The sequence below is a fragment of the Rhinoraja longicauda genome, chromosome 24 (assembly GCF_053455715.1).
Source record: "Rhinoraja longicauda isolate Sanriku21f chromosome 24, sRhiLon1.1, whole genome shotgun sequence".
Taxonomy (NCBI): domain Eukaryota; kingdom Metazoa; phylum Chordata; class Chondrichthyes; order Rajiformes; family Arhynchobatidae; genus Rhinoraja; species Rhinoraja longicauda.
Genome location: NC_135976.1, coordinates 19,290,462 through 19,306,384, shown reverse-complemented (window position 1 = coordinate 19,306,384; position 15,923 = coordinate 19,290,462). Strand labels below are relative to the sequence as shown.

The 15,923-nt window shown below is 45.2% G+C and overlaps 3 protein-coding genes across 4 annotated transcripts in view; 1 reads left to right on the top strand and 2 right to left on the bottom strand.

Annotated features, from left to right (window-relative positions):
• The window catches only part of LOC144605457 (SRSF protein kinase 1-like), a 52,245-nt gene extending 49,975 nt beyond the window's left edge, over positions 1 to 2,270 (bottom strand). For both annotated transcript variants that reach the window (XR_013548852.1, XM_078420740.1), the window contains exons 1-2: positions 2,158 to 2,270; positions 2,015 to 2,075 (exon numbers count right to left, since the gene is read on the bottom strand). Coding sequence is in view for 1 of the 2 variants with exons in the window: in XM_078420740.1 (XP_078276866.1) it covers positions 2,015 to 2,075; positions 2,158 to 2,173 (77 nt within the window). In the remaining variant the exon portion in view is untranslated. The remainder of the gene's footprint in view (positions 1 to 2,014; positions 2,076 to 2,157) is intronic.
• A 234-nt stretch (positions 2,271 to 2,504) lies between these two features.
• Positions 2,505 to 15,923, top strand: part of LOC144605287 (endosome/lysosome-associated apoptosis and autophagy regulator 1-like) — a 95,824-nt gene continuing 82,405 nt past the window's right edge. Inside the window, exon 1 of the mRNA XM_078420393.1 lies at positions 2,505 to 2,648. The gene's annotated coding sequence lies outside the window, so the exon portion shown is untranslated. The remainder of the gene's footprint in view (positions 2,649 to 15,923) is intronic.
• cfap276 (cilia and flagella associated protein 276) lies at positions 6,361 to 14,916 on the bottom strand. Its single transcript, XM_078420388.1, has 5 exons — positions 14,774 to 14,916; positions 12,517 to 12,633; positions 10,462 to 10,574; positions 7,761 to 7,963; positions 6,361 to 6,593 (listed from the first exon to the last, which is right to left on the bottom strand). Exons 1-5 carry the CDS (start codon positions 14,852 to 14,854, stop codon positions 6,523 to 6,525), a joined length of 585 nt encoding a protein of 194 aa, XP_078276514.1. The 5' UTR covers positions 14,855 to 14,916; the 3' UTR covers positions 6,361 to 6,522.

The window sequence follows — 15,923 nt, the reverse complement described above, 5'->3', positions numbered from 1 at the left end:
TGGATAATGTGACAATTCCCATAAAGTACAGGCCGACTTTCATTGGCATTGCTTCATGTCCAATTACCCATTTATCCTCGGTCTGTACCATTAATGTCCTGCCATTACTTTATCCATTGTCCAAAGCAAGGAGGTCAGCTCAAGTGGTTAAAGAGAGATCCCAGATGATAGAAACCTTTAAAAAACACAATTGGAGAAGTACTCGGCAGTAGTGTGGAGAACAAAGGAAACTTTGACTCTGTAGGTCAAAGACCCTTTGTTCAAACTGAGGATTTCTCTCTCCCAGTCCTGATTGAAAAGTGCAGGACATGAAACAAACTGCTTCTCATTCCACACACACCAACACCTGGACTTTAAAAAAATATTTCTCCACTCTAGACATTGCGCAGCTCCGTCCACCTGATTCCAGCATCGGATCCTCCAATATGATATACTTGGCCATCTTAATTCCTCTATTGCAGAAATCCCCCCAGCTTTTTCCAGACATCAAATAAACTACCTAGATATTCAACAAGCAAATAACTGGAGAAAAGGCCTGTCTGAGAAAAAACCTAATCTAGCATTATGCTGCCCAGTATTTCCCAACTATACCTTTTCAACAACAAAAACATGCAAGATCTCTTCCTTTAGAAACACTGCAGATGCTGGTTAATACACAAAAGGACACAAAGTCCTATTGTAACTCACCAATTCAGGCAGCATCACTGCCTTTAGAAGGGTCTCAACCCAAAACATTATCTATCCATGTTCTCCAGAGATACTGCCTGATCTGCTGAGTTACTCCAGCACTTTGTGTCCTTGCAAGCTCTCTTACTGCCCAGAACAAGGTTTGAAAAGGACACAGGAAATCTTGCAAGGTAATATAAATTATTTGCAAAACACAAAGTGCTGGAGGTAGTCAGTGGGTCAGGCTGTGAGGGAATGGATAGGCGATATTTATTCTTCAGCCTGACTGTAGTTGGGGGAAAAGAAGGATATAATCAATCTGAAGGGTACCAATCTGAAGTGTCAGCTATCCATTCCCGACACAGATGCTGCCTGACCCACTGACTTCCACCAGCAATGTATCTTGTTCAAGATTCCAACATCTGCAGTGGCATGTCTCTATAAACAATTAGTAGACCCATTTGCAGATAAACCTTGTGTCAGAAAGAACTACAGATGCTGGTTTAAATCAAAAATGTCTCAAAATGATGGAATAAGGCAGCATCTGTGGAGAGAAGGAATGCATGACGTTTCAGGTTGAGACCCTTCTTCAGACCGAGTTACTCCAGCATTTTGTGTCTATTTGCAGATAAACCTAATCTGTTTTAATCAAAGTGAATGAGCTTAGAAGCAAAAGTTGTATAGAATTCTACCTTGATTAAAGGTTTTGCATTAACTAGATGTATTAAGACACACTACTAATTCAAACCTTTAAGTGAGAATCCAGTATAACCTTTCCTCCATAATCCCCAAAGATAGATGGGGATATGGAGGGGGCATGAGGAAATGGGATGGTGGGGTGGAGGAGATGGGGGGGTGGGGGAGATGGGATGGGGGACATGGGATGGGGGACATGGGATGCGGGTGGGGGACATGGGATGGGGGGGGGGTGGGGGACATGGGATGGGGGGGTGGGGGACATGGGATGCGGGGGGGTGGGAGACATGGGATGGGAGGGGCGTGGGGGACATGGGATGGGAGGGGCGTGGGGGACATGGGATGGGGCAGATGGGATGGGGCGGGGAAGATGGGATGGGGTTGGAAGGGAGAGATGGGGAGAGGCGATGGGGAAGATCGGGAGGGCAGAGGTGGGACAGGAAAAGGGGAGAGGGAGATACCAGCCAGGCCCTGGTGCAGCAGGTGGAGAGGAGCTTTGGGAAGGAATGGGGGGGAGGGGATGGAGGTGGGGGGGAGGGGATGGAGGTGGGGGGGAGGAGAGGGGATGGGGGAGGGGGAGGGGTGAGGGGAGGACCAGGCCCCGGGAGGGGGGGAATGGGGGTGAGGGGAGGCCCGGCCCCGGAGCACTCACTTTTTCGGCACCTTCTCCTTCTTGACGCGGCTCCGCTTCTTGCGCGCCTGCAGAGCGAGCACTGAGGAGACAAAGGGGGAGAGGGCGGGTTAGAGTGGGCCGGGGGCCGGCGCCGGTCGGGAGGGGGGAGAGATGCCGCTCACCTTTCCGGGAGCTCATGGTGAGCCTAGTTCTGGCCGCGTCGCGCCGAGACGCGCACGCGCACACCAGCGCTCCCCAACGTCCGCTCGCTCTCGTCGTCGTCGTCGCCGCCGCCAGCACGGCGCACGCGTACCGCCAGAGTTTCTTTTCTCTTTCGCTGGGACCCGCTCGACCTCCCACCGCTAGGGGGAGGCGCTCCCGACCTCCCACCGCTAGGGGGAGGCGCTCCCGACCTCCCACCGCTAGGGGGAGGCGCTCCCGACCTCCCACCGCTAGGGGGAGGCGCTCCCGTCTGGAGGAATGAGCAGCGCCTGGCCTCTCGACCTCCCACCGCCAGGGGGAGGGCACAGCACCTGCCTCGCTGAGGACTCTGGCTTGTTCCCAGTCAGGTCCTCCCAGTCCCTGCACTGAGACAGTGCTCGCCTGATGACGTACCCTAGACCGCTGACGTAATCTCCATCGCTGACGTGTCTATACCCTATACCCTCATGAGGTAAGTGTCCCACCAGTGGCACCTCCTGGATGGCTGCTCCATTAGAGGGGGCAGGCACAGTGCCGCAGTTGCTGCCTCACAGCACCGAAGACATAGGTTCGATCCTGAGTTATGTTTATACGGAGTTTCTCCGGGTGCTCCGGATTCCTCCCACACTCCAACGACATAGGTTAATTGGCTTTGCTTTGGTGTGTAAGATAGTGCTGGTGTAAGGGGTGGTCGCTGGTCGGCACAGACTCAGTGGGCCGAAGGGCCTGTTTCCGTGCTGTATCTTTAAAGTCTAAGTCTAAAGGGTAAATAGGTAAAGATCATTCTGATGATGGGTCCCGACTCGAAACGTGACCTATCCATGTTCTCCAGAGATGATCTGCTCAGTTACTCCAGCACTTTGTGTCCTTTTAATTAAAACAGCCTTGACTACATCGTGGCAAATCCTAAACTGCAAGGTAGTGTCAGTAGTATTGGCCATGAGACTTCTGAAGTCTCAAAATCTTATTATATGCTTTAGGGCATGCAAATGGTCAGCATGAACGCGATGGACTGAAGGGCCTGTTTCCATGTTGCATCTCTAAACTAAATTCAGTCTGGTACTCTGCTAGATTATTCCAGAGATTTTAAGTGTATCCAAAATTTTGAAAAAGCTTTCTCAGACTTTTGACCAGAAGTGTTTTTAATGGCAAATTGAAAATGACCTAATTTATGGAACTGGGATGTATCTGCAAACCTACAAATAGAAAAACATCTTCAGTAGATTTGACACACATAGATTGTCCCTTATTGGTTGATCAAGCTTTCGGGGTGAGCATATTAAAATTAGGGTAGTTACCTTTGTCTATGATCATGAGAACAGCATTTAAAGTCTAATTAACTCAAACTACAATTACAGATACAGAGGTCCAACTGATTCTATTGGCAGGTGCAACTTATTTCTATACAAATGATCCACAGAGGATGTATTTGCTTTTTAATGATGTGGTGTGAGCTAAATAGTTTTACAATTAGTGTTATTTTGAAGGAACCACAAGAGGCAGAAGGATATAAACTGGGGTGGTACAGTTGATGCCACTAGTCAAGTCAAGTCAAGTCAATTTTATTTGTATAGCACATTTAAAAACAACCCACGTTGACCAAAGTGCTGTACATTTGATTAGGTTCCAATAGAAAAAAAATGAAAACATACAGTAGCACGCAAACAGTTCACAGCGCCTCCTCAATGAGCCTCAAACGCTAGGGAGTAGAAATATGTTTTGAGCCTGGACTTAAAGGAGTCGATGGAGGGGGCAGTTCTGATCGGGAGAGGGATGCTGTTCCACAGTCTAGGAGCTGCAACCGCAAAAGCGCGGTCACCCCTGAGTTTAAGCCTAGACCGCGGGATAGTGAAGAGCCCCAAGTCGGCCGATCTGAGGGACCTGGAGTTAGAGAGGGGGGTTAGAAGATTTTTGATGTAGGGGGGGAAGTGTCCATTTAGGGCTTTATACGTGAATAGGAGGAGCTTGAAGTTGATTCTGTACCGTACAGGGAGCCAGTGGAGAGAGGCCAGAATCGGGGTGATGTGGTCCCTTTTACGGGTACCCGTCAGGAGTCTCGCTGCGGCGTTTTGGACCAGTTGCAGGCGGGACAGGGAAGATTGGCTGATCCCAGTGTATAGGGAGTTGCAGTAGTCTAGGCGGGAGGAAATGAAAGCGTGAATGATTTTTTCTGTGTCGTCGAATTTGAGGAAAGGTTTGATTTTAGCTATGGTTCGAAGTTGGAAGAAGCTGGCTTTTACCACAGCGTTGACTTGCTTATCAAATTTTAATGCAGAGTCAAATATCATGCCGAGGTTTTTGACATGCGGTTTGACTAGGCAGGATAGGCTTCCAAGACTGCCTGTTATCAATTTGATGGAGTCGGGGGGGCCGAATAGGATGACCTCAGACTTGCTCTCATTTAATTGGAGGAAGTTCTGTGCCATCCAACATTTTATGTCCTCAAGGCAGTGTGAGAGGCTGTTTAAATTTGACTGGTTGTTGGGTTTCAGGGGGAGGTAAAGCTGAGTGTCATCGGCATAGCAGTGGAAAGAAATGCCGTGCCTTTGAATGATTTGGCCAAGGGGGAGCATGTATAGAGAGAAGAGAATGGGGCCTAGGATGGAGCCTTGTGGAACTCCGCAGGAGAGGCTAGCTGGAGCAGAGGAATAACTGCCTATGTTGATGGCGAAACTCCTATCTTTGAGGTACGAAGCGAACCAGCTCAGGGCAGTGCCATCAATGCCAACCGCGTACCGGAGACGGTCAATAAGGATGGTGTGGTCCACTGTATCGAATGCTGCGCTGAGGTCGAGAAGGAGCAGGATTGCACAGTCGCCGGTGTCGATGGCGAGAAGCAGGTCGTTGTGTACCTTCAACAAGGCAGACTCTGTGCTGTGGTGGGCTCTGAAACCTGACTGGAAACTTTCCAGGATGGTGTTTTGGTGCAGGTAGGGCACTAATTGGTTAAGGATTGCCTTTTCAAGGACTTTTGACAGGAATGGCAGTTTGGAAATGGGTCTGTAGTTGCTAGGCAAGGTGGGGTCTAGGTTAGGTTTTTTCAGTAGGGGCTGGACCACCGCGTGCTTGAAACTGGTTGGAACAGTGCCAGTGGCCAGAGAACTGTTGATAATAGAGAGGATGCTGGGACCAGCTATTGCAATGACATCCTTCAGAAGGGCAGTGGGGGCAGGATCAAGGGGGCAGGTTGCAGGTTTCATAGTGGAGACAAGCTTTGCAAGGGAGGATAGAGTGACGGGTTGGAAGCAGTCCAATTTAGATGAACAGACTAGTGAGACAGCTAGGTCACTAGTGGTGATGGCTCACCATTCCCCCAATGCCTATTCATTATTGCCGTCCGGTGCTGTCTGTGGTTTCTACGCTCTGTTTAAGCAAACAGATTTTGAATGGCTCAATAAATTTGAGACAATTACCTGGATCCGACTCCTTAAAAGAGGTATAAATGTGCCTTTATTGTCCTTTACATTAACTTACTTCAACTATGCCCTTCTCCACTCTCCTGTCAGGTAAGAGGTATAAAAGTGTGAAAACGTACACCTCCAGATTCAGGGACAGTTTCTTCCCAGCTGTTATCAGGCAACTGAACCATCCTATCAACAACCAGAGGGCAATCCTGAGCTACCATCTACCTAATTGGAGACCTTATCTTGTACTAAACATTATTCCCTTTATCGTGTATCTGTACACTGTGGATGGCTCGATTGTAATCATGTATTGTCTTTCTGTTGACTGGTTGGCATACAGCAAAAGCTTTTCTCTGTACCTTGGTACACATGACAATAAACTGAAGTAAACTTAAAGTACACAAGGTGCTAGAGTAACTCAGCAGGTCAGGTAGCATCTGTAAAGAACATGGATAGGTGATATTTTTGGTCGGGACTCTTCTTCAGACTGGAGGACTTTGACGTCCTAGCAGTCCCATTGATGCTCAATATGCGAACAACAACTTGTCTACACAGAGATGATGGAGCTGCAGTGATGGTGAGCATGCATGCAGACTCCAACACTCTATTCTCAGTAACATTACTGAGGGCCAACAAGCAGATAAGAAACAGCAAAGATTTTATTTTTGAGGATGGGTCTTCTTGGTCGGCATGGCCTGTTTCTGCGCTGTACGACGCTATGACTGAATTAGCCCCAGGAAGCCCAAAGGTAATAATTTCATTGGACAACATTCTGAATTTTCATTTTCTAGTGATTTAATTCTCTTATTACATGGGGAGAAGTCAATGCTACTTCACAGTGTTGGTACAGCTTGCTCTTAATATTACAGTGTTTTATTGAAGATGATGAACAAAGACTCGACAATATCTAAGTTCAGTATTTATGCAGAAACATCCTCCACTTCAGATTGTAAAGAAACCGCCATCTTTTTTCCTGGAATATCCTCCATTAGTTGCCGCGGTATGTTGGCTTGCTGTGAAAAGAAGTAAAAGGAACATGAAAAATTAAGTCCAAAGCATATAAGATATTCCTGGGCATATTTTTAAAAAACCCTTTCCCTCAGAAGAATGTGAATGTCATGTCCTAGCAGCAGCCAGCCCTGGTCCAACCCCTGTACCATCGCAAAGTTTAAGAAACAATTGGGCAGGTCCATGGACAGGACAGGTTTAGAGGGATATGGGTCAAATGCAGGCAGGTGGGACTAGTGTAAATGGGGCCTGTTGGTCAGTGGCAGGCAAGTTGGGCCAAAGTGCCTGTTTCCATGTTGTATGACTCTATGACTAACACCCGTGTGTCTTTGTAAGGATTATCAGAATCACACTTGATGTCTCACATCTAAACAAACCTAGTTTCAGAACATTTCTATCTCAAAATAACTTTCTAGAAGATGCAAAGATGTGAGTTTATATTGATTGACTGATTTCTCCCCTCCGCCCACATTCCGACTGCCTTCCCAATTCTCACGCCTTCTGTTTTAATCTCTGGCCTTTGTACAACTATCTGCCTATCAAACCCACCACCCTCGCCTGTGTTTACTTGCCATAGTTGTCCTGCCCCTCCTCTCTCCCAGGTTTCATCCCACCCTTACAATCAGTCTGAAGAAGGGTCTTGACTTAAAATGCCAACAATCCATGTTCTCCAGAAGTGCTGACCTGATGAGTTACTTGAGCACTTTGTGTCCTTGATTGATTGATTGACAGATACAGTATGGAAACAAGCCATTCAGCCCAGAGTCCATGGCAGCCATTGATCACCTATTCACTCAGTTCTATGTTATCCTATTTTTGCATTCACTCACTACATGCTAGGAGCAATTTTAAAGAGGTCAATTAACCTACAAACTTGTCTGTCTTTTGGATGTGGGAGGAAACAGGAGCACTCAGAAGAAACCCACGTGGTCACAGGGAGAAGGTGCAAACTCCCCACAAACAACACCCAAGGTCAGGATCAAACCCGGGTCTCTGGCACCGTAAGGCAGCAGCTCTACCGGCTGCCCCTTGCTTGAAGAGGAAGGTACATCTGGGATGGCAGCATCAAGAAAGCGTGCCAGCAACCAACGGTCAGGTAAAACATGCTGCAGGAATAAGCACATAGAAAATTATTCTAATTCTGATCATGCAGATCAAAACTAGTATCTCACTTATTGCTCCATCGATGCTATGAACGGATGCTTTTGTGGGTGAAACCCAAAATCTTGGGGGAGATCTTGCTCGTAAGTAAATAGCGCCGGTTTCTGTGTGATCGCGGGCACAGCCACAAATATCTTTCTGCACTCTGTCCATTGCAATTTTCCGGCGAAACACATCTTCAGGTAATTGTCCATTGGTGCTTAGCCAACAGCCTCTGTAAATAATTCAGAGAGGCAAGTAAACAGTTAAAGATGTAAGTTCACAGACATGATTTACCAAGACATAGAAACATAGAAAATAGGTGCAGGGGGAGGCCATTAGGCTCTTCGAGCCAGCACCGCCATTCATTGTGATCATGGCTGATCATCCACAATCAGTAACCTGTGCCTGCCTTCTCCCCATATCTCTTGATTCCACTGGCCTCTGGAGCTCTATCTAACTCTCTTTTAAATTCATCCAGTGAATTGGCCTCCACTGCCTTCTGAGGGGTCAAACGCAGGCAGGTGGGACTAGTGTAAATGGGGCCTGTTGGTCAGTGTGGGCAAGTTGGGCAAGAGAATTCCACAAATTCTGGGTGAAAAAGTTTCTTCTCACCTCAGTTTTTAATGGCTCCCTTTTATTCTTAGACTATGGTCCCTGATTCTGGACTCCCCCAACATTGGGAACATTTTTCCTGCATCTAGCTTGTCCAGTCCTTTTATAATTTTATACGTCTCTATAAGATCCCCTCTCATCCTTCTAAAAGCCAGCGAATACAAGCACAGTCTTTCCAATCTTTCCTCATATGACAGTCCCGCCATCCCATGGATTAACCTCATGAACCTACGCTGCACTGCCTCAATAGCAAGGATGTCCTTCCTCAAATTAGACCAAAACTGCACATAATACTCTAAATGTGGTCTTACCAGGGCCCTATACAAGTGCAGAAGGACCTCTTTGCAAGTCAAGACCTTAGCTGCTTTTATTTAGCTACCCCATTTTTGATCCAAATATCAGCACACAATTTTCCAGCTGGCAATTTATTCGAACAGTTCATTTTTCTGCTGAATAATTAACTATTCCGAGGAATTAAATGCAAAATATTTGTTCAAGATTGTTTACTAAGGTGTTCTTTGCAATATCAAAAATTTGGATGAGAATGTACCAGGCACGATTAATAAGTTTACAGATGACATTAAAGTGGGTGATATCGTAGACAGTGAAGCTGGTTATCAAAAATTGCAGCAGGATCTTGATCATCTGGGCAACGTGGCTGAAGAATGGTTAATGGAGTTTAATGCAGACAAGTATGAGGTTTGCATTTTGGGAATTCAAACTAGGGCAGGACCTTCACAGTAATTGATAGGACCAGGGGAGTGCGGAAGAGCAGAGGGATCTAGGATTATAGACATGTTTTACCAAGACCTTAACTGCGTTCCCTTAGTTCCCTGAAAGTGGCATTACAGGTAGATAAGGTGGTCAAGAAGTCTTTAAGTACATGGATCTTCATCAGTCAAGATGTTGAGGATAGAAGTTAGGACGTTATGTTGCAGATGTGCAAGATGCGCTGGTGAGGCCACAATTAGAGTAATGTATTTCATTTTGGTTGCTCTGCTATTGGAAGGATGTCATTAACCTGGAAAGAGTGCAGAGAAAATTTACAAGGATGTTGCCAGCACTTGATAGGCTAAGCTATAGGGAGAGGTTGGGAAGGCTAGTATTTTATTTCTTGGAGTGCAGGAGGCTGAGTGGTGATCTTATAGAGGTGTACAATATCAAGGGTGAATCCACAGTCTTTTACCCAGAGTAGGGGAATCAAGAACACCTCACACTTATGCATTAAACTTCATTAGCTATTCCTCAGCCCACTTGCCCACTGCTCAATAGCATGTTGTAATTTTTGATAACCATCTTCACTGTCTACAATACAACCCACTTCAGTATTATCTGCAAACTTAGTAATCATACCTAGTTCTTGTATTTTGATTGGGTTATTTTACACCTACCAGCTCTACAATGTTATAGCAAAGTTGCAACCTAGCCCTATTAATCTATATACACTTTCTTGATAAACAATGTAGGAAAGGACAGCAGATGCTGGTTTAAACCGAATGTAGACACAAAATGTTTGAATAACTCAGCAGGACAGGGAGCATCTCTGGAGAGAAGGAATGGGTGACGTTTCTGGTCGAGACCATTCCTCAGACTTCTTGAGAAACAGCATTTTTTAGACTGCACAGATATTTTTACCATTTAAAATGCCAAAGTCATTTTCCCAAATTATGCATTGCAAATAATGGCCATAAAATCAGACGGATCATGTTAACCTGATTGCAAAAGTCTATGCTGCAGTCACAATGTCATTATAGGCTTTAATGTAGAAACAAGGAACTGCAGATGTTGGTTGACCAAGGAAAGATAAGGTGCTGGAGTAACTCAGTAGGTCAGGCAGCATCTCTGGAGAACATGGATAGCCAACGTTTTGGCTCGAGAGCCTTCTTCAGACTGGAACTTGAGTAAGTTCACTTAAAACCTTAAAGGCTAATCAGTTTGAACAAGGGTCCTGACCTAAAACTTAATCTATCCATGTTCTCCAGAGATGCTGCCTGACCCGCTAAGTTACTCCAGCACTTTGTATCTTTCCATCATTATTGTTTTAATACGGACTCATTCTCGTTTACAGTATACGATAATAGTTTGAACACAAATACACACTTATCACAAAGCACTCACCTCTGAGGATCACAAGTAGTTTTTTGAAGAAGCACCTCATTTTTCTGCTTTAAAAACGCGTTTGAATGATCATAAACAGCATTAAGATGAATGTCCAGGCTGTCTTTGGGTGCCTATTAGAACAATGTGCAGCTATCAAAACTAAGTGAATAGAGCAACTTCTGTTTGAACTGTAAATTGAAAGAAGCAAATGTTCAGCTATACTTAAGGCATTTTGAAATAGGTCACCATATGACAGACACAATGTCCAAATCTACAACCGTCTCACCTCATTATATCCATCCATTCAAAGTAGCTAAACCTAAATAGGTCCAAGTCCCAACTGTTGACTTAAATACTCCATTTAATTCAGTACAGGTAAATGCATTACCTTTATTTTAAACCTATGCTAGTAATTGAGAGTCAGTATTTAAAATATTGTATCTAATTTTGATTAGTAAGGTTTTTTCGCTCATGTGTCAGACGACGTTCGGCCACCACTTTGGCACAGCCAGTGCCACATCTGTGCCTCTGCGGAGATTGTCCGCAGTGCATGCCTCTCCGCCACAAGTCAGTAGGTGGGCCATTGTCTGTACCTCTCCACAGTTGCATTTGTCAGAGTCCGAGAAGCTCCACTTCTTCAGGTTGAGTCTGCAACGTCCCACTCCAGCGCGGAGGCAGTTTAGGGCTTTCCAGGTAGTATAAGGCAGGTGGTGTCCTGGTGCCAACTGTTGTGTGGTTTTGACACCAGGCACAGTTGGCTCTAGTTCCATGATTAGTAAGGTGTAAGGAACATATACAATAAACATAGAAAAGTTCCGCTAAGAAATCTTAAATAATCAACTGTCAGGTCAAACATACTGAATCAATGAGTGCTGTTGGCTGAAAGATCTCTCTTATTTGTTACTCTCAGCAGCTTCACAGGATGGTCAAGAGGGCTTTCAGTACTTTGGCCTTCACCAGTTACAGTTGTACAAGATGTTGCTGAGGTTGCATTTGTAATATTGTGTGCAGTTTTGGTCACCCTGCTACAGGAAGGATGTTGTTTAGCTGGAAAGGGTGTAGAGATTTATGAGGATGTTGCAAGGATTTAAGGCCCTGAGCTGTACGGAGAGATTAGTCAGGCTAGGACTTTATTCCATGGAGTGCTGGAGGCTGAGGGGTGATCTTCTTGAGGTGTATAAAATCATGCGGTGTATAAAATCATGGAAAGGAAAACTGCACAGTCTTTTACCCCGAATAGGTGAATCAAGAACAAGGGGACTTGGGCTTAAAGTGAGAAGGTAAAGATTTAATAGGAATCCGTGCCACTTTTTTCACACAGGGGGTTGTGGGTGTATAGAATGAGTTGCCAGAGGAGGTATTTTGGGCAGATACTATAGTAGCATTTAAAAGGATAGGAAAGATTTAGAGGGATAGGGGCAAACACAGGCAGGTGGGACGAGCATAATTGGGGCATCTTGGTCAGCATGGTCCACCTCGGCTGAAGGGACTGTTTCCATGCTGTATGACACCGTGACTTTCATATTCAGCAACTGGAGGTGAGATTCTAGAATTTCATGTTGCCATTGGCAGCAACTAGTTGATACTTTTGTTGGGCAGAAGGCCATTATCATTGTTTAATGGCTTTGTTTTAATAGTTTATTGTGATGTGCACCGAGGTACAATGAAAAGTTTTTGTTGCGTGCTAACCAATCAGCGGAAAGACAATACTTGATTACAATCGAGCCATTCACAGTGTACAGATAAGTGATAAAGGGAATAACAATAAATAACGTTTAGTGCAAGATAAAGCCGGGACAGTCCGATCAAAGATAGTCCGAGGGTCTCCAATGAGGAAGATAGTAGTTCAGGACTGCTCATTGGTTGTGGTAGGATGGTTCAGTTGCCTGATAACAGCCGAGTAGAACTGTCCCTGAGGTGTGCGTTTTATACTACTGGATGGAATATTTTATTGTCACGTGACAAGGCACAGTGAAATTTGTTGCTTGTATACCCAATGTATACAAATAGCAGCCACCTACGGCACGGCTTCTATACCTGTTAGCATGATGTTTCAGGTGTTCTATACTCTACCTTGGGATTGTAGAGGTAGATTCCTTTGTTGGCACTTGCCACGGTTGCAGTTGCATGCAGCCGGTTCCATGGGTCCTCCTGCTGTGCTATGTGGGTCGGCTGCTCGTACTGAAGACTCTGGGAGAAGTGGAGAACGCAAAACATGAAGGACGTCACAACATCACTCGTTAACATCATTATTTAACACGGTAATTTCCAAGACTCCCAAGGAGCTGGGTACGAACAGCAAAAGATACTGGAATAACTCAGCAGGTCAGGCAGCATACCTGGGAACATGGATGACGTTTTGGGGCGGGACCCTTTAGACATTAGAGACACAGCGTGGAAACAGGCCTTTCAGCCCACCTTGTCTGCGCCAACCATCAATCACCCGTACACTAGCACTATCCTACACACGAGGGACAAGTTACAATTTACAGAACCCAATTACCTACAAATCTGTAGGAAAGAACTGCAGATGCTGGTTTAAATCAAAGGTAGACGCAAAAATGCTGGAGTAACTCAGCGGGACTAGCAGGATTTCTGGAGAGAAGGAATGGGTGATGTTTCAGGTTGAGACCTTTCTTCAGTCCTTCTCTCCAGAGATGCTGCCCGTCCTGTTGAGTTACTCCAGCATTTTGCGTCTACCTACAAACCTGTACGTCTTTGGGCTGTGGGAGGAAACTGGAGCATCCAGAGAAAACTCATGCGGTCACGGGGAGAAGGTACAAATTCCACACAGACAGCACCCGAGGTCAGAATTGACCTGGGTCTCTGGCATTGTAAGGCAACAACTCTACCGCTGCGCCACTGTGCCATCCCTTCAGACTGGAGAGGTGGGCAGGACAATGCTTGGAAAGTGATAGGTGGACACAGGAGAGAGATGTTGGCAGATGGTTGGACAAACGCAGGAGATGAAGACAAAAGGCTGTGAAATAAGGGGAGGGGGAGACCCCTGCCCTTTCAGTTTCATTTGTTGTCAGGCACTAGACCAAGGAGCCACCATCTTGGCTTCCCACCACCATCTGAGTAGAAATGTTGTTGCTCACTTCCTATTAAGTCTTTCCCTACTGACATTAAACCTAGGTCCCAGCAATTGTCAGTTACAAAGTCGGTTATAATCACAATAACACATGTCCTGTGGGTCTTGATCACCCTGCCCTTGGAAAAAGGCTCTGTCCATTCACCCTATCTATTCCCCTCTTGATTTTGCACATCTCTAGAAGATCGCCCCTTGGTCTCCTGCACAGGAGTAAACTCCAAGCCTGCCCAACCTCTCACTGTAGCTCAGGCCCTCAAGTCCTGGCAACATGCTCATATAAAAAGACACAAAGGCTGGATTAACTCAACATGTTAGGCAGTACTTCTGGATATGTGAGATTTCGGGTAGGGGACCCTTCTTCAGTCACGTAGATCTTCTCAGCACTCTTTCCACCTTAATGACATCCTTCCCAAAGCAGGGTGACCAAAACTGAACGCAGTAACAAAGATAGACAGTCTGATGAGATGTGCAGACCTGAAACATCACGTGTCCATGGTCTCCAGAGCCGCAGCCTGACCCGCCGAGTTGTATAAACTAACATCTGCAGTTCCTTTTTTATTGTACAAGTACCACCTCACCAACGTCTTGTAGGTTGTGAGAACAATATGCACCATGTTCCAGGCGCGGTTCCAACAAGGCCCTGTACATTCTCTAGCTTGTGTTATTTGCAAACGTTGACAGTACTTGCTCCTCGAGTAAGTTTACGTGCAATATAACGTTGTAATAATTGTTTTATTTACAACAAACTTACAAGGAACGCAGCTAAGAAACAAATCCAGTTATTTAAAAAAAACATTTGCAAAATGATCCATACTGTCGGATATAGTGGAAGTTTCGTAAGAAATATTGGTTCCTGGCTCAGTTACACCACAACGATTCAAGGGCTTAAAAAACAAATGCAATGGTCTGTTTTACAAAGAAACAAAAATCTGTAAGTTATGTTGCGCCGTTGAAGCGATTTTAAATGTTAAATCCTAGTATATATTTTATGTTTGACATCGTGTTTTTAATTATTAGTTTGGGTTATTAATCCTCGTGGATTTCTCTCACATTTCACACCTTGCGTTTCGTGCTAAAACGGGTATTTTACACGATAAATAAACTAATCATTTTAACACTGTTTACAGTCCAGTTATAAACAAAAGTATTAAAATAGCTGTTAAAATAGTTCTAAATAAAATGCAGATGCATTTTTACAAAGAGCGCGATATCAAAGTTTTAAAGTTGTTGGAATACCTGACTTTCTTTTCTGCGGCCTGTGAAATCATCGTCGTTTTCATATCTGGGGAAGGGGAAGGGTTCGCGTGTCTCTGGCATGGTTCCGGCCGCTGCCCACAGAGTTCCGAAGGGAAGACTGTCCGATGTTACTGGCACTTTTGTTGACGGAGTCACAATCCGTTGCTAGGCTGTGATGTATCAGAACCTCGTCGAGAGTTGCCACTCTACCGCCTCCTGCTGAACTCCGCCAAGATCACTGCCCGGTTTTTAAAAAACGTAAGGGCAGTAAAGAATGACTGAAAAACTGAAACACCGAAAAAAACACATTATTAAATTATTAAAATTAAAGGACGTTCTTTTAGGAAGGAGATGAGGAGACATTTATTTAGTCAGAGGGCGGTGAATCTGTGGAATTCTTTGCCACAGAAGGCTGTAGAGGTCAAATATTTTTGAGGCAGAGATAGATAGAATTTTGATCAGTACAGGTGTCAGAGGGTTGTGGGGAGAAGGCAGGAGAATGGGGTTAGGAGGGAGAGATAGATCAGCCATGATTGAATGGCGGAGTAGACTTGATGGGCCGAATGGCCTAATTCTGCTCCTATCACTTATGACCTTATCGCACCAGTTAGAGTGGATGTCTCCACTACTGGGAGAGTCTTGGACCAGAGGCCACAACCTCAGAATAAAAGGGGGCACCTTTAGGAAAGAGACGAGTTAAGTTAGTTGGTTTAGTTTAGTCTATTGTATCGAGGTACAGTGAAAAGCTTTTGTTACATGCTATCCAGTCAGCAGAAAGACTATACATCATTACAATCAAGCCATTTGTGGTGTATGATAAGTTAATAATGTTTAGTGCAAGGTAAAGCCAGTAAATTCCAATCAAAGATAGTACGAGGGTCAACAATGGGGCAGATAGTAGTTCAGGACAGCTCTCTGGTTGTGGTAGGATGGTTCAGTTACCTGATAACAGCTGGGATGTCTTTCGTCAATGCGTGGCGAATCTGTGTTCATTGCCATAAATGGCTGTAGAGGCCAAGTCAATGGATACTTTTGAGGCAGATATTAATAGATTCTTGATTAGTAAGGGTGTCAGATGTTATGGGGAGAAGCCCCAGGAGAATGGGGTTGAGAGGAAAAGATAGATCAGCCTTGATTGAATGGTGGAGTA

Bases quoted from the DNA above. Each gene is read 5' to 3' on its own strand.
- cfap276 (XM_078420388.1), bottom strand. From the start codon at position 14,854: ATGCCAGAGACACGCGAACCCTTCCCCTTCCCCAGATATGAAAACGAC. The intron at 10,575-12,516 runs GTAGAGTATAGA...TTGTTCTAATAG, and splicing joins TCTACCTCTACAATCCCAAG to GCACCCAAAGACAGCCTGGA. The intron at 6,594-7,760 runs GTGAGATACTAG...TTCTTTTCACAG, and splicing joins TAGCATCGATGGAGCAATAA to CAAGCCAACATACCGCGGCA.